At 36.7% G+C, this 25174-nt stretch overlaps 1 protein-coding gene across 3 annotated transcripts in view; it reads right to left on the reverse strand.

The window, feature by feature from the left end:
* The window catches only part of OTOGL (otogelin like), a 355766-nt gene that overhangs the window by 131222 nt on the left and 199370 nt on the right, over positions 1-25174 (reverse strand). For all 3 annotated transcript variants that reach the window (XM_079936918.1, XM_079936917.1, XM_079936916.1), the window contains exons 2-7: positions 17498-17595; positions 16401-16440; positions 15387-15435; positions 8573-8639; positions 6597-6695; positions 2619-2773 (exon numbers count right to left, since the gene is read on the reverse strand). In XM_079936918.1, coding sequence (XP_079793044.1) covers positions 2619-2773; positions 6597-6695; positions 8573-8639; positions 15387-15435; positions 16401-16440; positions 17498-17595 — 508 coding nt within the window. The remainder of the gene's footprint in view (positions 1-2618; positions 2774-6596; positions 6696-8572; positions 8640-15386; positions 15436-16400; positions 16441-17497; positions 17596-25174) is intronic.

The raw sequence follows: 25174 nt of genomic DNA on the forward strand, positions 1-25174 counted from the left end.
TTCCAGAAAGCACTATAAACAAGCACTGCCCACATGATCAGAGCATCCAATAAGCTTTTTAGAGCCTATCTCTCAAGTATGAACAAAATTCAAGGACTGCTAGACACTTCACGGGACCTAAGAAACAGGGAAACCAATACAGGAGAGAGAAGAATGAAATTCTCCAGGAAGATGGTGAATAAAATCCTAAGTGCTAGGTGTACAGTAGGCTCAAAAACAACCACTCTCAGTTGGAACAGGAAAATGAAGAACTGAGGAAGGGACATCACATGGGAAGGAAAGAGAAACTGAGAGATTGTCTGATGTATCTGACCATATTGAGAACAGTTGTTTAGAGATACTTTGAAGGAAAAAATGATTGAAGTATAGAAAATGCAGCAAATGAAAAATGGGATAACTGTTAATTCTATAAAATTGTACAGAGAATAAAATCACAATAACATATTAGGCTTGGCTCTCAACAATATTTATATAAATATTTTTCATATATGTACAATATGTAAACAACAATAGTATAAAAACCACATATTTAACCAATAACGGTGATATAACTATTAGGAGGAGAAAAGGAAAGTGTGTGTGTTTGTGTGTGTGTGTGTGTGTGTGTGTGTGTGTGTGTTAGGGGCATGAAGGATAACGTAACAGATGACTTCCCATTTTCCATAGTAAGAAGTGAAGAAATAAGTCCTAACTTTGATAAATAAAGAAATAATAGCACATTTTGACATGTTAGGTAAAAGCCAGAAGAAACAGCTAAAAAAATTGAAGTAATTTGCCTTTGGGGCATCAGACTTCAACTGGGGTCAAGGAGTGAAGGAAAGAGGGGCTATTTTTTGGCTTCATATATCTTGAAGAAATCTTTTAAACTAAGTACATGTATTATTTTCATTAAAATAAAATTGAATTTAAAGAAGAAAAAGAAAAGAATCAAGAGCATAAAAAGATATATGTATAAAGATATTTATTAATACACATCTTTTAAAATACTGAAAATATTTTTTAAATCTAAATTTCTAAAACAGGGTACAATTAAATAATTTCAGTATTCCATAGTTGGAACAAATAACAGCTAACAAAATCTGTGTTTGTCAAGAACATTTGACGTGGAAAAAAAGTTCTTGATATAATATTAGGTGAAAATGCGGGAAATAAAATTATGCATAGTAAAATTTCAAATTTATGTGTATAAAATCCGGAGGAAAAAAATTAGAAGGAAATATATGAAGCCATTAGCACTGATAAGCCTTAACTGATCATTCTGATAGTACTTTTTAGACTTCTTTGAATTTTTTCAAATTTTCTACAAAAGAGGTGAACAACTTTTACAATCGGGGAAAGATGACATTTAAAGTAAATGGATTTGTTAATGTGAAAGCAAATTCCACCAACCAAACAGGGCCAAGTAAAAACAACTATCTATTAACTCTGGAAGCACAGTTGAACATTGTGTGTTAGGATCACACAATTATCTACTTGACACCTTAGTCCTCAAAAGGATCGGACACTGGACAAGAACATTTCAATGAGAGAGTCAGAAGATGTTTGAGTGATAAACCCAGCAACTCCTTCCTAGAGTGGATGAGTAAAGGACAATAGGGGACTGAGCCCTATATGAACTAAAAACGCATGCCACTAACTTCCTTACCTAAAGAGACCTCCAATGTTTTAGCCTTATGTCCCATAAGTTAACTTTCAATAGACTTCATTTCCTTTTGAGGGCACAAGGATTTGTTGCTGTTGAAAAGCTTTAGGGCCTACTTTTGAATATTTGCCTCGTCTAAGAGAGGAGGAAAATTTAGGCAACTCCAACATAAGTCGGAGGGATTCAACAACAGAGATTCAAACAAATGATAGTTATGGAGGGTTTTAGCTTTAGAACAGGACAGCACTGCAGTTTTCTAGCTGTGTTTCGAGATACCAGAAAATTCAGAGGAAGACAACAGCAGGGAAAGAGGTCCCTACTTCCCTACTTCTACCAGAGCTACTCTGCAGCTCGCATTTTGAGATGTCTCCTATGAATTCTTTTGAAGAAAGAACTCTGCAATTAAGAACTAACTCTCTGAGCTCAATCATATAGTATCAGTCTACCTAGAAATTAGCTGCCTGTCTCCACATCCTTTAGCCTGTGTTTATATAATTCATACACTCCATTTAATAAATTCCAGCCCCCAGATTAGACCGAGGTATGTGATTTTAAAACATTCAGATGGCCATCACACTGGACATGTCAAGAAGGAAACATACACAAGTAATATGATTGATGCCTGAACCTACCCTCTCTTCAACATGATCAAATAAAATGTGAAGAATGAGTACGTCAACTGGAGTTGATATTATGACATCCATGGTATAGACATTTCTGTGTTGCCTACATGTCCCTACCACATGGATGCAAACCTTTCTTCTCCCAGTCCTAGGCTCCATCTTGATAGAAATATACTCAAAATAGCTACAAATTTGGCCCATCCCATTCAGAACCAGCCCCTCTCCTTCCCTAGTCAGGGCCCTAAGTATTCATGCTATGATTACTATATATTTTCCATGATTTGTCCAGTATTTTAAAAATACAGACTTGGCCAGAAATAATTTTTAGTTAATTATGTCCTAGAATCACCTACCCATACAGTGTACCGAGGCTCCAAATTACCACAGTCCTTCGCAAAGATGTAAGAACAGTTTCCTGGGAAATAATAGTAGATGCCATCAAAAGTTTCAAAGTGGTACTGTCCCCAGCTTTTGCAAATCCCATCTCTGCCACTGCCCATGTTTGGCACTGAAAAGAAATAGGATAATATTTAGTAGAATAAAACAAATTATACCTGTTTCTGGCAAGGTTCAGTCATGCTAGGTAATTCTAATTTTCATTAAAATAAATGTTTTCTTCTTTGGTGGACAATATCACAGGGAAAAATACCTAACAAAATTACCAACTGCTCTCAAAACTATCAAACTCTTCTGAAGAAAAACATGGTCTCCAAGTTGTTTTGAAGAAAGGATTTATGTTAGAAACTTACTTAATTTTTGCTTCCAAACAAAGACTCTGGAAGAGAGGAAGAGAGGAGATAATGATAAAGTAAAAGAAGGTGATAGTGATAAAGCAAATATAATGGCTCAGAAAGAAAGAAATGTCACCACTAAGTGTTCTAAAAATTAACACTGACAGTGTTCTAGTCTCTGCAATTCTTTCAAAAATAATAGCATCCACAGAGAAAATTAACCACTGACCAAAAAGTCATGTTTAGAAGCCTGGGATCTGGGGATGGGGAGCATTAGTCATCCAAAGTATGCTGGAATTTAGGAATTCATGACTTCAAACTGGTCACATTGTAAGCAGTGTTTGTCTTAAAGCATACAACTTTATCTCCTGTCGCCTTCATGCCTATCTCCCTTTATACCTTTGTGGGTCACCTTCCATTCCATTTTGATTTTGTAGACCCTTCCTTCTAGATTAATATGAAAATCAGTGACATTTACGGAGCACTCAAAACGTGTAATACATATTGGTTAAAACATTAAAATGTGTTAATATACTCTATAAAGAGCATAAAGATAAGGCACAATCATTTTATCTTTTCTTTTTGTAATTTACCTAAATGTATTAGGCTTGGCCAACTTTGGCCTTTTCAAGAAAAAACAGAGTTATTCATTATTCAGGCAGTCTTCTCTGATAGTATGCTTTACCTCTGTTGCATATTTTCATAAAATCTTGCACTTCCCTTTACAGAACGTCACAAGTGTAATTACTGTGTATCTGTTATGTGTTGGTCCCCCTCCTCTAGACTGTAACCTCCAAGAGGGCAGAAACATGTCTATATTACTCACTCTTCCCAGTGCCCAGCCTGGGATCGAGTAGATGCTCAATTAATACTCATTAACAAATGAATGCTTTTTAGTCATTATCGATGTAGGGTCCTAACCTAGACACCATGGATAAAAATATTTTTAAGAACCTTCTGCCTTTGAAGAGCTCTCAACACTATTTCTCTTTTATGTACAGAATGTTCCATTAATTCAAAGTCAAAAAGAATGAGTGGCTCCAAATAACAAATCTAATTTATAAAGCAAAAGAGAGATGAATTGGAAGCCTGGTTTTAATGGGCTAGTACCATTTAAAATGGAAAAAACACTTGAATCGCATCAAAAACAAAATAAAATACTTAGGAATAAACCTGACCAAGGAGGTGAAAGACTCATACACTGAGGACTATAAAACATTGATAAAGGAAATTGAAGATGATTTAAAGAAATGGAAAAATATCCCATGCTCTTGGGTTGGAAGAATTCATAGTGTTAAAATGGCCATACTACCCAAAGCAATATACAGATTTAATGCGATTCCTATTAAATTACCCATGACATTTTCCACAGAACTAGAACAAATAATCCTAAAATTTTTATGGAACCATAAAAGACCCAGAATTGCCAAAGTAATCCTGAGGAAAAAGAACAAAGCAGGAGGCATAACCCTCCCAGACTTCAGTCAATACTACAAAGCTACAGTAATCAAAACAGCATGGTACTGGCACAAAACCAGACATATGGATCAATGGAACAGAATAGAGAGCACAGAAACAAACCCACACACCTACAGTCAATTAACTTTTGACAAAGGAGGCAAGAATACACAATGGATAAAAAGATAGTCTCTTCAGCAAGTGGTGTCAGGAAAGTTGGACAGCCACATGTAAATCAATGAAGTTAGAACGCAACCTCAAAAAATGGCTTAAAGACTTAAATATAAGATAGGACACCATGAAACTACTAGAAGAGAACAAAGGCAAAACAATCTCTGACATAAACCATACCAATGTTTTCTTAGGTCAGTCTACCAAGGCAATAGAAATAACACAAAAATAAACAAATGGGACCTAATAAAACATAAGCTTTTGCATAGCAAAGGAAATCATAAACAAAATGAAAAGACAACCTACGGACCGAGAGAAAATATTTGCAAATGATGCGACTAACAAGGCCTTAATTTCCAAAATATACAAACAGCTCATACAACTCAATAACAGAAGAAAAAGAAAAAATCAAAGAATGGGCAGAAGACCTAAATAGACATTTCTCCAAAGAAGACATACATATGGCCAACAGGCACATGAAAAGATGCTCAACATTGCTAATTATTAGAGAAATACAAATCAAAACTTCAATGAGGGGGCTTCCCTGGTGGTGCAGTGGTTAAGAGTCTGCCTGCCAATGCAGGGGACACAGGTTCCAGCCCTGGTCAGGAAGATCCCACATGCTGTGGAGTAACTAAGCAACTAAGTAGTTGTGTGCCACAACTACTGAGCCTGCACTCTAGAGCCCATGAGCCACAACTACTGAGCCCATGTGCCACAATTACTAAAGCCCGTGTGCCTAGAGCCCATGCTCCACAACAAGAGAAGCCACAGCACTGAGAAGCCTGCGCACCGTAACGGAGAGTAGGCTCCGCTTGCCGCAACTGGAGAAAGTCCGCACGCAGCAACGAAGACCCAATGCAGCCAAAAATAAATAAATAAAATAGATACAACAGTAAAGAAATTTTTTAAAATGTTTAAAAAAAAAAAAAACTTCAATGAGGTACTACCTCATACCTGTCAGAATGGCCATCATTAAAAAAATCTACAAATAACAAATGCCAGAGAGGGTGTGGAGAAAAGGGAACCTTCCTACACTATTTGTGGGAATGTAAATTGGTGCGGCCACTATGGAAAACAGTATGGAGGTTCCTCAAAAAACTAAAAATAGAGTTTCCATAGGATCCAGCAGTCACACTCCTGGGCATATACCCAGACAAAAACTATGATTCGAAAAGATACATGCACCCCTATGTTCATAGCAGCATTATTCACAATAGCCAAGACGTGGAAACAACCTAAATGTCCATTGACAGATGAATGGATAAAAATGTGAAACACAAACACACACATACACAAACATACACACACACACAATGAAATATTACTCAACCATAAAAAAAGAGAATGAAATAATGCCATTTGCAGGTACGTGGATGGACCTAGAAATTATCAAATTAAGTGAAGTAAGTTAGAAAGAGAAAGACAAATACCATATGATATCACTCATACGTGGAATCTAAAACATGACACAAATGAACCTATCTATGAAACAGAAACAGGCTCAGAGACATAGAAAACAGACGTGGTTGCCAAGGGGGAGGGGGGCAGGGGAGGGTAGGATCGGGAGTTTGGGACTAGCAGATGCAAACCATTGTATATAGAATGGATAAACAACAAGGTCCTATTGTATAGCACAGGGAACTATATTCAATATTCTGTAATAAACCATAATGGAAAAGAATATGAAAAAATAATAATATTGTAAATCAACTCTAATTTAAAAATTAAATAAAAATTTAAAAACAGAAAAGAAAAAACGAGGAAATAGAGTTCAGTGAGAAGTTAAAGTGGGCATACTCATTTTCTTTCACATTGTTTCAAAATTACTGGAAATAAATTGTGGATACTCTAGTTAATACACAACATTATTGTACCAACTCCCAAAGAATGAACACTAATACAGCAAATTATGCCTTCCTGTTCTCCACGGCATCTCATAATTCTCTCATAAGTATCCCTGAAACTTACCAATCTGGCACCGTGTCCCAAGTGCCTGAAATATTTGACAGTCACATGTACCAGCCTTAGAACAGAAAGCTCCGTTAAGGCATTCATGAGGACAAGAACCTGTAGGGCAAAAAAATAAGTTATCTTCTGGTGTGCATCAGTTTTTATAAACATAAATCTGTCAAGATTTACCTTGGACTAACAGTAACCTCTGTTAACTAAAACAGAACCCTGGGCCTATTGCCTTGATGAGCTAAAGACTTAAGCCCCTTAAGTCTCTATCTAGTTCATTTCATTATGTGTGCCGTGAAACAAGAAAGACAGGCTTTCACATCTCAAACTACCCTGAGAGCAAAGGTTAGCCTCCTTCAAGCAACTGAAAGGTCAAGTTCCCATGTAAGGAATCCCTGTCCCAGATGATGAGAACCAGAAATACACAAGCTGCAGATGATTCCCTTGACGGAATTTGGCACGTCTTATCAGCTACTTCTCCAGGAGCAAGTGTTGTATTAAAGAAAAACGTCCATCATTAGCTCAAGGGATCAGGCACAATATATAATAGAAATCACAAGGAAACTACTTTTTTAAGAGAATGATTAAACATTCCATTTGAAGTTTGTGTATTAATCCTCAGGCTTAATTACAAATGGATGCATTCTTTCTGACCCATAGTTAATTTTAACGGGGCAAAGGCCAACGTCACTGCTGGTTGTCACCAAAAATATTCTTTCTTTCATGGCAAGAAAAATCACCCCCAAAGAATTATGTTGAAAAGAGGAAGAAAAACTATGACCTCCTTAGTGAGTTTTAAAACTGCAGATGAATCACAGTGAAAATTTGTCCTGTAATAAGGAGAACACAAGAGACAACTGGCAAAACTCAAGCAGAAAGGATTTAAGTAACACATCAATAGAATTAGAGAACATCTCTGAGTGACCGTAAAGTGTTTACTAAAGATTGGCCTTCTCCGGAATACGGTCAGGTCATGAAAGGCACTTATCTAATTGCGGTATTTTAACCACAGCTCTGCAGAAGGCAAGAATTTTAAAACTCTATTATCCTTTCACCTTAAAATTCATTGATCTAAAATGTCTCTACATTTAAAGACATACAACTCTCTAAGTATATCTTAACTGAGGAGAAATGAGCTGCTTTAACTTTAATCATAAATATAGATTAAAATGATGTTTTTCATAAATTTAAATGCAGTTTTCTTTTTCTAGGGCGGCATATATATCTTCAAATTTTATCTTAGGTTACAATCTTGTATTTTTCCAATCAATAAGTGTCAAAGTAATTATGTAAGCAAATATATCTCCTTCAAAAATTTAGTTACAACCCTGTGTATCCTCCTGAAAACAGATATCAAAACAAAACTAGTCATAAATCCTTGCTATTCTAAATGCAACAAAAAATTCAAATTGAATTTCAAACTACCATTAGCATTCTGCTAAATGGAAATGGAAAATTGGTAAGCAAAAACAGCAGTGTCGGGATTCCCTGGTGGCACAGTGGTTGAGAGTCCGCCTGCCAAGGCAGGGGACACAGGTTCGTGCCCTGGTCCGGGAAGATCCCACATGGTGCGGAGCAGCTGGGCCTGTGAGCCATGGCCACTGAGCCTGCGCGTCCAGAGCCTGTGTTCCGCAACGGGAGAGGCCACAACAGTGAGAGGCCCTCATACCGAAAAAAAAAAAAAAAAAAAAAGCAATGTCAAAGAATCGAGGAGCCAGTAATTGATTCAGAAAAAAAGCTCCTGATACCCAGTGATATCTTTCCTGGTCATATAGTTATCAGCTTTGTCTAACTGCTTAACCTTGTGTATTTCCAAATATAATTCAAATTTCTATATGAAGTAAACAAACTATTACTAAGTACTATTACCACCCTGGCTCAGTTTCCTTCATGCATTATGTGGAAATCATTGAGAGTTGATTCACTATATCCCCCAAAAGGGTCTTTTGAGAAAGCAAATACAAAAACATAGATGTAGCACTAACCTTTTATTTTACTCTCACCCCAATTAATAGCTTCATGGAAGAAATATCTTGGAGAAGTTGCTTCAAACTTTAAAAGAAAGAAATAAGAATTCAAGAGAATTAAATTATTTAATTCAAGACAAACATGCAATTGGAAAATCTGGAAAACAGCTACAAACACAGAAATTATAGAGAGCTGACTCCATATTTCCTTGGGTTATTGAGGCAAAATCTTGGAGAGGCAGAAAGGGCTCCGCTAAGGTTGTACTTAGATCTGATTTCAAGGTTGATTTTGCTTCTTACCTGAATTTGACAAGTCCTTTATGCTCTCTGACCTCAGTTCTGCCTCCCTGCCCTCCTTGGAAAAGAGCCTGGGCAGAATCTAATCTTTGCATTAACTGACTGCTTTGCCTGCAGGAGTAGCAGTTTTTTAATACTTTCAAGTGCAGATGGGTCTGGAGAAAATGCATGGGACCAAAGGACCAACAGACAGTGATGTACCCACTTCCTGCAGCCCCATCTGTGCAGACACCATCCACAGAAGCCTCTGCTGCTGAAGTGTGAGTGTGACACCCTCAGTCTCCAAAGAGCTGACACTTTAAAGTTCGTAGAAATTTAAATGTATCTGTTTATAGAGCCCAAGGCACTTCAGGGTAATCATTAAGATCATGAATTATAGAATCAAACAGATCTGGATTAGAGTCCTGATTCTGCCATTACTAAGGCAAGTTTCTTAACTGCTTAGTGCCTCCTTTTACTTGTCTGTAAAATGGGAACAATGACACATATATACTTCACTGAGTAGTTCAAACAATAAATAAAATAATGTATATAAAGATTCCAGCATAATGCCTCACACATAAAAAATTAGCAAGGAAGAGATTTACATTAATCTAAGCAACCCAGATAAAACCCTAGGATTTCTAGAGGTTAATATGGAATAGTAGCAAATAGCTGTGGATTATTAAAACTAATCAGTTATGGATTTTTTACTCCAACTTAATGCCAATTTAGTGTATCATCTTGGGCAATGTCCTTTCCAACAGCATTTTTACATTCACCAGAATACACATTCCCAAAATTTGCCTCATAATTGTCAAATTGAGGACCAGATGATGTTAGAAAAACAGGAAAGAGTGAAGGATAAGAAAAAAGGGTGATAAATATTATTCAACATAGTTTTGGAAGTTTTAGCCACAGCAATCAGAGAAGAAAAAGAAATAAATGCAAATAAGAAAAGAAGAAGTAAAGCTGTTACTGTTTGCAGATGACATGATACTATACAGAGAAGCCTAAAGATGCTACCAGAAAACTACTAGAGCTAATCAATGAATTTGGTAAAGTAGCAGGATACAAAATTAATGCACAGAAATCTCTTGCATTCCTATACACTAGTGATGAAAAATCTGAAAGAGAAGTTAAGGAAACACTCCCATTTACCATGGCAACAAAAAGAATAAAATACCTAGGAATAAACCTACCTAGGGAGACAAAAGACCTGTATGCACAAAACTATAAGACACTGATGAAAGAAATGAAAGATGATACAAACAGATGGAGAGATATACCATGTTCTTGGATTGGAAGAATCAATATTGTGAAAATGACTATACTACCCAAAGCAATCTGCAGATTCAATGCAATCCCTATCAAACTACCACTGGCATTTTTCACAGAACTAGAACAAAAAAGTTCACAATTTGTATGGAAACACAAAAGACCCCGAATAGCCAAAGCAATCTTGAGAAAGAAAAACGGAGCTGGGGGAATCAGGCTCCCTGACTTCAGACTACACTACAAAGCGACAGTAATCAAGACAGTATGGTACTGGCACTAAAACAGAAATATAGATCAATGGAACAGGATAGAAAGCCCAGAGATAAACTCACGCACATACGGTCACTTTATCTTTGATAAAGGAGGCAAGAATATACAGTGGAGAAAAGACAGCCTTTCAATAAGTGGTGCTGGGAAAACTGGACAGCTACATGTAAAAGAATGAAATTAGAACACTCCCTAACACCGTACACAAAAATAAACTCAAAACGGATTAAAGATCTAAATGTAAGGCCAGACACTATCAAACTCTCAGAGGAAAACATAGGCAGAACACTCTATGACATAAATCACAGCAAGATCCTTTTTGACCCACCTCCTAGAGAAATGGAAATAAAAACAAAAATAAACAAATGGGACCTAATGAAACTTAAAAGCTTTTGCGCAGCAAAGGAAAACATAAAACAAGATGAAAAAACAGCCCTCAGAATGGGAGAAAATATTTTCAAATGAAGCAACTGACAAAGGATTAATCTCCAAAATTTAGAAGCAGCTCATGCAGCTCAATATCAAAAAAACCAACAACCCAATCCAAAAATGGGCAAAAGACCTAAATAGACATTTCTCCAGAGAAGATATACAGATTGCCAACAAACACATGAAAGGATGCTCAACATCACTAATCACTAGAAAAATGCAAATCAAAACTACAATGAGTTATCACCTCACACCAGTCAGAATGGCCATCATCAAAAAATCTATAAACAATAAATGGTGGAGAGGGTGTGGAGAAAAGGAACTCTCTTGCACTGTTGGTGGGAATGTAAATTGATACAGCCACTATGGAGAACAGTATGGACGTTCCTTAAAAAACTAAAAATAGAACTACCATATGACCGAGCGATCCCACTACTGGGCATATACCCTGAGAAAACCATAATTCAAAAAGAGTCATGTACCACAATGTTCATTGCAGCTCTATTTACAATAGCCAGGACATGGAAGCAAACTAAGTGCCCATTGACAGATGAATGCATAAAGAAGATGTGGCACATATATACAACGGAACATTACTTAGCCATAAAAAGAAACGAAATTGAGTTATTTGTAGTGAGGTGGATGGACCTAGAGTCTGTCATACAGAGTGAAGTAAGTCAGAAAGAGAAAAACAAATACCGTATGCTAACACATATATACGGAATCTTAAAAAAAAGGTTCTCAAGAACCTAGGGGCAGGACAGGAATAAAGACGCAGACATAGAGAATGGACTTGAGGACACAGGGAGGGGGAAGGGTAAGCTGGGACGAAGTGAGAGAATGGCATGGACATATATACACTACCAAACGTAAAATAGCTAGCTAGTGGGAAGCGGCCGCATAGCACAGGGAGATCAGCTCAGTGCTTTGTGACCACCTAGAGGGGTGGGATAGGGAGGGTGGGAGGGAGACGCAGGAGGGAGGAGATACAGGGATACATGTATATGTATAACTGATTCACTTTGTTATAAAGCAGAAACTAACACAGCATTGTAAATCAATTATACTCCAACAAAGATGTTAAAAAAAAAAAGGGTGATAAAGAACGTGACTTCAGGTACAATCCTCTTTTCAACAGATTCCGGTCTCCTTCCTACATGGTAAAAGTTTTATCTTGGCAATTTGCACTGCAGTACTTTTTCTTTTAAAGGGCAAACCTGCCCCATGGCAGACAAAAGGATTCCCACACTCTCTCACCACTTCAAGGCTCTTTTCTAAAGTCCTTGGCCCACATCATGTCTCCAAGTTCATTGTCTCCTGCTTTCATTCCTCCAAGGTTTTGTCCTCACTGCTCAATCTCCTCTTTTTTCCCTTTCCTCCCTCTTCAAACTAAGTCAGACTCACAAAAGTCTATGACTTGGATTCCCTCAAGACAAGTCTTATTCTCTCTTTAGCTATATTGTCTGCAACTGCCTAAATCTAACACAACAACCAATATTACTGGGCACCAAATTCTTCTTACTTTGGTGCTAATGAATCATCACTGATGCTCACTAAAAGTGTATAGTGACTTCAACTCTGTCTCATACAGGCTTATAAACTAGAACAAATTAGTTAACCTGTTCAGCCTCAGTTTCCCAATCTGTAAAACAGAATAACAATAACTGCCTCACGGAATTGTGAGGATTAAATGAAATGGGATAAGTAAATCACCAAAAATAGTGCAAGGCACATAAGTGTTGTAAACATGTTACCTACTTTTATTATTAAGCAAAAACTGAATACACTTGACAACATTAGACCAAGGCAAAAACATATAATTTGTTTTTCACTCCATATCCTCTTACCCAACTCAGGCTACACCTCCTCCATGAAAATCACAATAAGTACTTAGCACACCAGCCCCCTGGTTACCACAGCATCCTAATCTCTGCAGCATTCCACTCATCATACTATAACATTTCATGTTAAGACATGACACACAGCTTTTATTTTTATAACAGATCTGAACTCAGAATGGCACATCTTACATTTGTAATTGGGAGCTCTTTCATTTTTTTATATCATACAAATAATGGCAAAAATTGGTGGTGTCTTAGGTTCGATGAACAAGTTACACAGAAATGACTTCTTTACAGCTCTACCTCCACTAGACACTGAATTTCTAGAGAACAAACACTGCTGTTCATGGTTATACCTCTAGTATGGTCCTTTGTGTGTTGTCAACAAATACCAACTGAACCAGAAATAGACATTATGCAAATGGGAATGATTTGCCTTCCAAAGCTGTTTAGAACCATGACTATAAAATGTTCTGTTGATGCCCCTCCACTTATCCTCTCATCTCACCTTGGATTTCACCTGCGTCTGGGTTTCTGTGCACACTGAGACCCTCAAGCACCGGCTTCTTTTTGTCTCTGCCTTAGGGTAGAGTCCAAGCAGGATAGACAAGAGAAATGACTTTCAGGGGATTTAAGTCCCCCCAGAAGCTGCCCTCAAGGAATGAGAGGCAGGTGCTGGTGGATAAGTATATCAGCTCCCCCATCCCTTGGAGAAACAATTCTAAAACACTGTACACAGTTCCTCAGAGGGATGCCAGCAAGACTGAGCCCCAGATGCCTAAAGCAGGAATGCCCCTCATTAACAGAGCTGTGCTGGATTTTCTCCCTTCCTAGTCTCCCTTTCCTCTCTCCGTCACTCCTGCACATACAAACTGTATGCAACCTCTAATAAATAAATAATCTGCCCCTGCTTTCAGGAGAAGAATTTTGAAATGTGATGCAAATGCAAAAAAATTCCAAGCCGTGGGTGCATATATTCACATAACCGATGAACGAGGACAACCCATTCTTCCTCCGTGCTGATTACATCTCCACAGGAGGGTGAGAAGCACAGAGAAATACAGTCTTTAGATGAGAAATCACTGTAGCGCACAATTACACCATTGACAGAAGTCTGTGTCTACCCTTTCTCTGGTCATTGTTATCTCATTGCCAACATATTCCTGAGTCCTTATGTGCACATTTATCTGTCCATCAGTGCTCTGTCTTCCTAGAGCAGGGGAGTGAATCTGTGGACAAGAATGGCCTCATAACAGATGAAATTTCAATCCTAAACAGTGAAACGCATGATTGCGACCTCACTGCCCTTCTTTAACATTTCTTCCCTTAAAATTTGTTCAGATGTTAAGTAATGTTGGTGCATGTTCTCTAGCTGCAGGAAAGAGAAGGGCAAGTGTCCAGCTATTCATTCTCTCTAAAAGGGAAATCAAGGCAAGTGTGTTCCTCACTTATTAACAAAAGGGAGGTATTAAGATAATTCTAGGGGGGTAAATTATACAAATTCTAAAAACATCCAAATGGTCTACAGTAGAAGCCCATCCACAGGCTGTTTCATGTGACACCTGTGGGGGTATATTTCACAGGTTCTTCATCTAGTGGGTTCTACCAGAATGCAGTTTTTCTCAAAATTGGATTTTCTGCTGAGTCACGTTGATATCTTTTTGTGGCTAATATGGTCTACTGGCCAACTTGACATTTCTCAGAGAAAAATCATTTAACCACTTCACATGATACATAGATACTTAAGTACACAACATACTCTTTTTAAGAAAAAAAGTGTTTCCCTTCCATAGACAATCCTTTGCCCATTCTAGTGCAAAGAAAGAGCTCCACTCTTGATAAGAATAAATTAGTTCTGCCTTCTGAATCATCACAACAGCATATCAAATCTGCCCTCTATTTTTTTTCAATTCTCTTTAAGTTCACAAAATATTAAAAAAAACCAGGCATCCATCATAAAATGCTAATAGAAATTGACTGCAATTCAGCATTTGACAAACACCTTGAATATATAAGCTGTTTGCTACATAAATACTCAAATCATATTACTTTCCAAAGAAATGTCTTAATATTGAGTTAGGATTCTCTATCTTACCATCCATCTTTAATGGAGAAATATTTTTTAAAATCCACCCATTTAAACATTCCAACCATAATCTGAAGATATTGCAATTATGTTATCCAATATCCTTTATATAGAGGGACCCAAGCAAAAAGGCCTCCTCAAATTCAGTGCTACCCCACCCCTCTAAAAAAAGAAAGGTCACCTCTTCATCAATGCCTGTAATTTAGATTTATTAGATAATATAAAACCCATTTGTCAGGACACTAAGACACCTCTGATGCCCTTTTGTGGTACTTTACTCAGATCACGTACACCTTTCTCTGCCCCTCTTTGCTTGTATTTGTCCTATTAACATTGTGCTTAATTTTTAAACCAATTAAAATGTTTTGGCAAGTAGTGAGATTATATCTCCCACAAATTCTGGGAGCCTATCAGTAGGGAACCGAGGTGAATAGCAAAAAGCATCTGACCACAAACAAGTAAATGTGAGCTAAGCCTGAGCTGGAGGGTCACAGAACAGCACTAGAGAAGTTACTTTGCCTCTTCCTCCTCTTTCCTGTCTTGTTTTTAGCATTTTATTCGCCTCCACAAAGGACTCATTGTTGAAGTGACAGCAGAGGCCCAAAGCAGAATGGATTGTTTCTCTGCCTCTCTCTCCTTCTGAGGCATAACCTACCTGGGCTGCTAAAAGAGCTCTTTTCTGTTGATTTTCATTAAACCCGTTTCTGGAAGAAAACAAAAAGAACTTGTATAGTCAAAGGCCCCTAGGCAACCTGAACAAGCCTTTCCCAAGAGAGAGCTGGTGTTTTCCTCCTGATTTCCATCACTTTATCAAAGAGGTCTTTCTTGCTTTAACATTGAAAAGGTCCCCCTCCCCGCTTTGGAGGGGTTAGATTTGGGTGGTGGCACTGTCTCATTTTACGAAATTTGGGAGTGTCCCCAGATCTCTCCAGTCTCTGATGTAAACTGCATTTTAGGAAGGAACTTTGAGATAGAGAAATAACCAAAATAGTGTAACAGTGTAGCACTAACATGCATGATAATTTCTCCACATGCCTTCATAAAACTGGCGAGATAAGTATTCGACAAGTGCAGGTTCACGTTTTTCAAACATAATACTCGATTCTCTCTCTTTCCATGTCTTAAAGGGCAGATTAACATTCATGAACATAAGCACATCAAACTGTGGGTTATCAAAATCAAACAGTAGAATTTTTGAGTAGAATTCCATTTTTCATTAAGATCAGTTTAGTCCAAAAATGATTTTCATTATTTACTGCTAGAAACATTTTATTTTTTTATCATTAAAAACGTTTACTCTATGTTAAGAATACAGCACGTTTCTAATCAACAATGTACATTAATAATAATATGAAATAGGAAATTACTGAATATAACTTCCTTTCAAATCTTTGAAGTGAAAATGTCCCCTTAGTATCTACAGTCATTGGACACCACCAAAAACTCCTCTTGTAATTAAAATGAAAGGAAATATTTTTGTTTCATAAATAAGGAACTGAATGCCCAGTAATTTTTAATTTGTGGAAATGTTTTAAAGAACTAAATCTCATGCCCTTATTTTGTAAAATATTTAATTTATTTTTCAAAAGCAGATACACTGACCTGCTGAGCTTTGCTCATTCCAATTATCTTTATGTTTTAGAGGACATAAAGAACAAGAAATACTCACTTTGATGTTCTCGTCAAGATGGATGAAGTACAAATATAACCTGCCAGAGATAAATATATATATATATGAATGAAAAAAATTATCTAAATATCTTGATCACATGATCTGATTATAAAACAGATCATTTAAACCTAAATTCTGAAACTTAGACTGAGTTTTGCTATTAGTTATTTTACATTTTCTAGAGGATTTTGACCAGCAAATTCCCTGTGAGACATCAGGGTGACCAGTAATTCAGAAAGAATGGGCAGTGTACCTTGATTTATACAGAGACATGATACAGTGGAATAAGCACTAGTCCTGAAGTCAGAGATCCAAGTTTTAGTCCCAGTCCTCCGACTTAGTAAATGCCAAACTTAAGCAAACACATCACAAAATAACAGTGGTAGCCAGGTTGATCTTAAAAGTCCCCTCCAGCTCTCGTTGCTCTAAGACATTTTCTCCTTGGAGTTTCAGTCACTACTAGGATTGGAAGATAGTGTCTGTGACCTCGCTGGTCTTCTACACTTCAGTAATTTCTCCCACTTCCTCTACAAGCACCAAAATATACAGCCCTTTTCAGGGACTAAAAATTAATAACTGAATGTAAATAAATGCTTTCTGCCATAAAAATATTTTATAAAAATTAATTTATAAATATTGCTATAATATAATCGAAAATCAATGCTTAGTCTCAAACATTAAAGTCCTTCTTAAAACATTCCTTTACCATTCTTTGGGTTGATGGCATCAAGAAAGTTTAAGTACTCAATGTCTCCTTATCTTTTATAAAATTTCAAATGTTTAAATTACACAACTGTTTAAAATCATTATTTAGAAGAGAAAAAGTTAGAATCAGAGCTTCTTCCAGTACAGCTGCATATCATGATAAAATCATGATTTTAACATTTAAAAAAGAGACTCAGAAAATGAAAACCAGAAGTTCCAAATTATCTATATTATTAAAAATTTTCCCAAAAAATTATCTGGGTGTCATTTAGTACATACCCATCCTAATGACTTGGAAATGTTTTACAGTATAAGAGGAAACAGTTTCTACAATTTACAAGGAAGACTAAAATACAATAATAAGGTAAAAGTTTAACATGAGTTCTTACCTTGTAATGAAAACAGCAGTATATGAAGCAAGAATATACTCCAAGGTATCATTAAATTGAGTTTTCTCACAATGTTCATTTCAGTATAGCCTTTCTCCCTGAAATGTAACCAAATTGTTGGTCTTTACTAAGATGGCATCTTAGAAGTATGAGTACTTGTAGAGTGCTCAAATTCTTATAAATATAGCTTTGTAATAAAGTAATTCAAAAAGCAATTCCAGGATTTCTAACCACATACAGCATCTGAAGCTTTAGAACTTGCAGGCAACCCTTTGGCTGAATCTCTCATTAGCAATGCATGGCAGCTTCTTACTGAGCCGGTATTAGTTACACCCTGCCCAACTCCTGCACATCATACGCCTTTTTAGCCTATATTAGCCTTTCATGACTTCTAAAGTCAGTAGCATCAAACAAACAAACAAACAAAAAACCTGTTATCTCCTGATGTCATAAGAGATAAGCATTATTCCTAATTAGTGATCTATTCCATGTTTTATTCATAAAATAATTACTGTCCTTTGAAAGACTGTTTTATTCATAAAATAATTACTGTCCTTTGAAATAAAATCCTATCAATCATTCCTAGAATGTCTAGATGTTTTCATAAACTTTTCTTTAAGAATTATAAGTAAACTAAAATTATGTGCATATATTTTCAACTCCAGTCCCATTACAGTGTAGTTTAAGTTGACATATTCATGTGCCCATAGATCTTTCTGCTAAACATTCTGCAATAGAAGCAGAAAATAACACAAAAAGATAATATTCTAATATTTGACTTTAAAAAGAAAATAAAGTAACTCACCTAATCCTGAAAACCTTCCTTCACATCCTGTTTTTCCATCCTCTGGGACAAGTACCCAATTAGACAACAAAAAAGAACTTCTTAATCCAACACTAAGTGCACTCTTCTCTGGTAGCAATTGACTACCTGGATTGGCATTAGAGAACAGCTCTAATATTTCGTAATGAACTCCATAGAGATGATCTAAGCCCCATAAATGAGTGAAGGCCATGATTATATAAGGGGTGCACGTTTCCTACAGCAGATCCCATCAGTTACCTGCAAAGTATCAGACTCACTTAACAGATGGGGGCACAGTGGTAAGGAATATCTAACTACACAGGAACTACCTTATGAGACAAAAACACACAGCAGTTCTTAATACCTTGTTGTACTCAGACACTTTTTGTGCAGTGACTTCCTGGTCTTTTCTGTGAAAATATCCTTAACATCCTGATGTATTGCATGCCCAACATCTACTATATACACAGTTTATTTTCTGTTGTATATTTTCTGTTGTTTATTTTCTGTTGCAAACTCAATAATCTTTTACTCTTGCTTTACATGATTTTAATGCCTTTCCATTGCCTACATAATTGCCAATTCTATGAGCCAAGAGAAGATGTTTGCCTATAAATTCATTTTTAAAGCAGGAAAACCACACCAGCTCGCCCAAAGTATAAGTAGCTATATGCCTACACACACACACACACACACACACACACACACACACGTACATGTACACTCATTTTTAAATTTTGATGGATTAGATTAAATAATTTAAGTATAATATGTGTCTAATAAATATTTATTGAAAGGTTATTGGTCATTACTCAAAATAACTAGACAATAAATTAATATAAGTCTAAACAGATAGGCCTAGCTATTTATAGTTACATTCTAATTATTGGTCTAAAAATTATGTATCTACTCAACCACAATCAAAATTAAAATATTCTAGATACTTAAGAAGATGTGAATACAGAATAAATTTAAAAATTAAGCTTGCCAGGGGCAGGACAGGAATAAAGACGCAGACGTAGAGAACGGACTTGAGGACACGGGGAGAGGGAAGGGTAAGCTGGGACGAAGTGAGAGAGTGGCATGGACATATATACACTACCAAATGTAAAATAGATAGCTAGTGGGAAGCAGCCGCATGGCACAGGGAGATCAGCTCCGTGCTTTGTGACCACCTAGCGGCGTGGGATAGGGAGAGTGGGAGGGAGACGCAAGAAGGAGGAGATATGGGGATATATGTATACGTACAGCTGATTCACTTTGTTATACAGCAGAAACTAACACAACATTGTAAAGCAATTATACCCCAATAAAGATGTTAAAAAAAAAGTTAAGCCTGAAATTTGTTTAGAGAGCAATAATTTTCCTCCAAAGAATTTTTTAAATTAAAGGCACCAAATTGATTTACATAGAATGCTCATTAACTCTTTCTGAAAAACATGGAAATGTACATAACAAATATACATTACTAAGTCCCCTCCTTAATTTACAACAGTTTCTCTTATCTTCATAATTTCCCATAAAAATCGACCTAAAATATGAAGATTCTATAAATCATATTTTAGGATTTTTTTTCCCCAATCTGGTAGCTGCTTGACTTAAAATTTGTCACAAGTGACATACCTATGGAAAATTCCCAAATGGAAACCAAAGTTAAATTTCATGGTTCAAAAAAGAAACATTTTGATAACGCTTATAGTTATTTCTAAATACTACCAGATCTTGGTGAAAAAGGATTAGTAAACAGCAATATAAAGCCTGTGAAAAGTACTTCTTTCTAATATAAACTTGGATATTTTACATTCTTAATTCAAATGTAATAACTCTCAACTTTTCATCTCAGATTTCATACAGTATCTTTAAACGTTTGATTCAAAAGCATCACAGCCATTTTCACTGGTTAAAGTTGAAAATTCCAAGGTTATATCACCTGGCATATTTATTACTGTTATTCTATTTTGAACTCTATGTATTTAAAACCTATACATTATTTTGTCTGGTAAAGAAAATAGAAGAAATTATAATGGGAATTCGCAGGGTGACCATTCTTTTATAGCTAGAGGTTTAGCATATGCTGGCTTTCTATTCCTCGTCCATCCAGGTTTAGAGTAGGTCGGAGATTAGTAAAGGAGAATGAACAATGGCAGAGAAAACAATACCAGAAATTCCAAGTTCTTTTTCAACTAACTACATTATGAATTCATTACATTAAATGGTAGCCTGCATGAAAATAGGTAAAATAGACTTCCATGAATAGCTACAGTAGAATAGAGAGCTTAGATGAAAGATTAGACCCAGAACCAGAAAAAAAGGAATTTATGACTGTTGCTACATGTAGTTATTACTGTCAAAATTTAGTTGACAGCTTTTATATTTCATTCTACCCTGACAAAGGAACTCTGGCAAAAAGTGAGTCAGTCACCAGCTTGTGAAGAGATATTAAGTTCATAAGAAGTCTGAGGCAACTACATAATGCATGAGATAAACAGTTCCCTTTCTGATACAAGAACACGGCACATTTTCCCACATGGAATATGATCTTTAGAAAGTTGACACCTGACAGCCTATTGGCCTCAACACACCACATTAAAAACAACTGTCAGGAATGGGAAATTGCTGGGCTTATAGTTTATATGTCAATAATAAAGAAAGGGGTATTTTTAATGAAGTTCATCATCTTTAAGAAAAATTAATTTCTATGGTGATTTATATAACACTCATTCTTCATTCATTGAAATCAAATCTAAAATAGATAACATTTGATTCCCATCATATCACATTCTACTAGTGAAATGCAACTATTCCTCACTTGCCTTACTAAACCTAACATATTTCAGGTTCAGTGATTTTATCTAGAATTTATGTTATCATTGAGCAGCAAAAAGAATCCTATATCTTTGACGTGATTTTAACCACTCTGAATTTAACTGCCTTATTATAAGATAGTTTTGCAGTATTCTATTTATGCTTTCAGGAGGTGTGCTGCTTAGCACTTTCTGGAATGCTTCATATAATTTAATTTGTAAATGACATCTATCTTAGCTTTTCTGAATACAGACTGTGTGTCATAAGTGGTATCTATGTTGGTCATGATTTCAATTTAAAGCTCACCCACAGAAGTTAATGTGTTGTGTTTTATAGGGACATTCATTTTTCAAGTTTCTATGGTGTCACTGATTTGCAATATCTTTCATCTTGAAAGAAGTAATGTTCCTACAACTAAAGTTTTGTCTTGTCAACACTTTAGCATCAAGTTCTTGATATAAAACCAATATTTCCTACAGTTCTCTTTATTTTCTAAACTACTGTAGCACTTACCTACTATAGCACATTACATGTGCATTTATAATATATAGTGTAATATACAATGTACTACACATATAACAATATAAATTATGTTGGTTTCTCATGTTTTCAATTCCATTTTATATCTTCAGTCATTTTAGATTTGCTTATTTTAGAGTTGCTGAGGGATAATATTACTTGAATTTCTCAGGAGGAGGAGGGTTCTAACCCTGTTGCTTGCTGTGTTGGCTTCTCACACTTAGGGTGGATTACCGCATAGGTTTTGTAATTTTGAATTTTGGTTTCCCATCTGGTAGAACATTTTCTGTGGTAATTCTTTACTGCCAGCGTTGAAGTTATGCCTCTCCAAAAAAGAGTTTGCATTTACTTCTGCCAATTGCTCCAGGGAATTTCATGTTAATTTCTCAATTTGAGGGTTCCCAGCATACTGAGTATAAATTCAAATCCCAAACTCAAAGTGAGGGAATGCCAAATCTAGTTTCTGCTTTGTCTTTGGCCTTTGGTGATATTCCTTACTTCTATTCAACCACTTAAATAGATGAATATTTTATTTTATTCAGCATGCCCAAGTATTTTATAGCTGACAAATTTTTAGATCATCTCATCTGTTGCATTGCCAAAAACAGAACCATCAACTATCAAAAATTATATGCTCTCATTTTCTAGGTTACTACTTTACGTATTTGCAACATACCTTCTCAACTGAATTACAAACTCGTGATATGGAGCCATCTATGATTCACAGGTAAGTACTTATTTAACTCTTCTAATAATTATATCCAAGTTATTCAAAACAAACAACTATACATTTATAAAGAAGGCATATTAAAGCATCTCATACTTGGATCAAATTATTTAAAGTATAAGAGAAAACCTGTCAGATCCCTAAGTGTGATGGTTCAGATGACTTCATATAACACCAAGATTCCAACTCAGACACCTAACAATGATTTATGACAATAGCCACTGCAACCTGCAGCCTGGAGTGTCAAACATCAGCTTATCATCTTCTACCTTTTCTAAGTTGGCAAGGTTAATACAGAAAAACTGCCTTTAGAGACGTGGCACCATTGTGGTTTTCAGCAGAGCACAAATCAGTATGAAAACATAACTCAGAAAAAACTAAGCCCTTCATTGTGATTTGAGAGTCACATGAAGGTCGGATCAGCCCTAAAAAGTGTTTCCCCCTTATCTTGACATGACCTCTTCCCTGGCTTCCAGCCTGAATTAGAGTGTTACTGAGTTACATGCAAAATTGTTATCATTATCTCCCAAAAGCTGCAGTGAAAACACACTAGTTCCTTTGGAAAGTTTTTTTCAGTCTTCTCTTCTAACAAGATAAGTTTATCAGCTTTACCTTAGAATACAGAGGTGGTTCTCAAACTTTGGTGTATGCAAGAATCACCTAGGGAGTATATTAGAAGCACAGATCCCCAACACCACCTCCATCACATCCAGTGTTTTCTGATCCATGAGTCTAAGGGGGTTAGGCATCTGTGTTGTAATAGAGACTCTAGCTTCGGGAAAATTAAATACCAAACTAGTCTATTCTAGTACAAAAAAAGGAATGCAAGTGCATTACAAATATGGAGGAATTGATAGATCCCATTGGAGGAGAAAGCAGCAGAGGTCGGAAAAATTAAGTTGAGGTTGAGGGCCAGTCTCACTACCTACTAGTAAACAGTTCCTTGTTTGGGAAGATGAAACTTCAGAGAAACTCCTCCCAGAGGCAACATAGCTTCTGCTCCATTGGCATTACATCTTTACAACTCTCACTATGATAGGTGGAATAATCGCTCCCCAAAGACAACCACATCCTAATTCCCAGAACTTGTGAATTTTGCCTTACATGGCAGAAGAGATTTATGGATGTAATTAAGTTAACAACTCCTCTAACTTAATTCCTTGTGGGCCCAATAGAACCATAGAGTCCTTATCAGTGAAAGCAGGAGTCAGAAGGATTGGAGTGGAAGAGAGAGTCAAAGATGGAGGAAGCAGCCACCAGCCAAGGATTTCAGGGAGCTTCTAGAAGCAGGCAATGGAATGGATTCTCTCCTAAAGCCTCCAGAAGGAATGCAGTTCTGCCAACATCTTGATTCCAGCCCAGTGAAACTGATTTCAGATTTCTGATCTCCAGAACCATAAAATAATAAATTTTTGTTTTAAGCCATGAAGTTTGTGGTAATTTGTTACAGCAGCAATAGGAAGTAAGGCACTTACATTCTCTGGCCACTAGGGATAGGCACTTGACGCTAAACGAAATAATATATGGTGGTCCTAGCAATGGATCCAATTCTCTCTCCCAGGCATTGAAACATAAATCATAGAGATGACAGTCACGTGTAGTCATAAGTCTGTGGGCCCTGGGGCTTTGTGGTCACACAGAATTAGGGATGGCAGCTATTTTCCAATCATGTACATGTTGCTAAATAGGAAAGAATTCTGCAAAAAGAAATAGAATGGAACAGATGTTCAGAAGGAAGCAAAGGAACAAGTGACGGAGAAGATGTTTCACCACGTTTTGGTTTCTATCTATCCAATCACTTCCTTTTTACTTGAGTTAACTTGGTTAGAATTTTATTCCTTGACATGCAGTGATCCATGACTGAGACAGAGGAACTGAGAAAAAGGAGGATGACTGACTGTGATGGTTGATTTTATGTGTTAACTTGACAGGAGCACAGGGTGCCCAGACATTTGGTTAAACGGTATTTTGAATGTGTCTGTGAAGGTGTTTCTGGATGAGATTAACATGTGAACCAGTAGAGTGAATAAAGCAGATTGCCCTCCACAGTGTGGGTGGGCCTCCTCCAATCCACTGGAGGACTGCATGGAACAAAAAGGCAAGTAAGCAAGGATTCACTGCCTCTGCCTTACTGTCTTTGAGCTGGGACATTGGTCTTCTGCCCTCAGACTCAGACTTGGACAAGAACTATACCATCGGCTCTCCTGGGTGTCTAGCTTGCCAGCTACTGATCTTGAAACAATGACCTTCTAGTAAGAGATACCATAAACTAGATGGGGTTTACTATTCCAAGATTCCCAAATCATCTGTTTAGACACAGGAAAAAATTGGAAAACTAGGATTTATATATACCCAAAGATGTTACATTTTCCCAGAAAAATCTTCTTGAAAGGTATAGAGGGGAGATGAAAGTTGTGAGTGAGAACCCCAAGAGAAACAGAAATGAGGCACTGTGAAATCGTCTCTTTATCACCAAGCACTGTGCTGAATACAGCTACTCTTCTGCTACCCGAGAGTCAGATCCAGGAGAACCTCTAGGTTAGACTTCTCTTACAGTACCCCACTGCTGGGAGTTGGGGCAACTTCAGTGACACAGGGAAGTTGTGACAAGACTGGGGGTTTGGAAGACATTTTTCAGCACTGAGTGGCTTGGAGATGAAGGCTTTCATCTAAGAATTATGTGGTAGTATGCAGACAACAGGCAGGAACACACTTGGATAGATTACTGTTTCCAGTTGTTCATTCATATTCTCCTTGTTATAGAATCACGTCTTCCCTTTTCTGTGTGCTTTTGCGATACCTCCCATTGGAGTAGTAGAAG

The sequence above is a fragment of the Stenella coeruleoalba genome, assembly GCF_951394435.1.
Source record: "Stenella coeruleoalba genome assembly, chromosome: 11".
In the NCBI taxonomy this organism is placed as follows: Eukaryota; Metazoa; Chordata; class Mammalia; order Artiodactyla; family Delphinidae; genus Stenella; species Stenella coeruleoalba.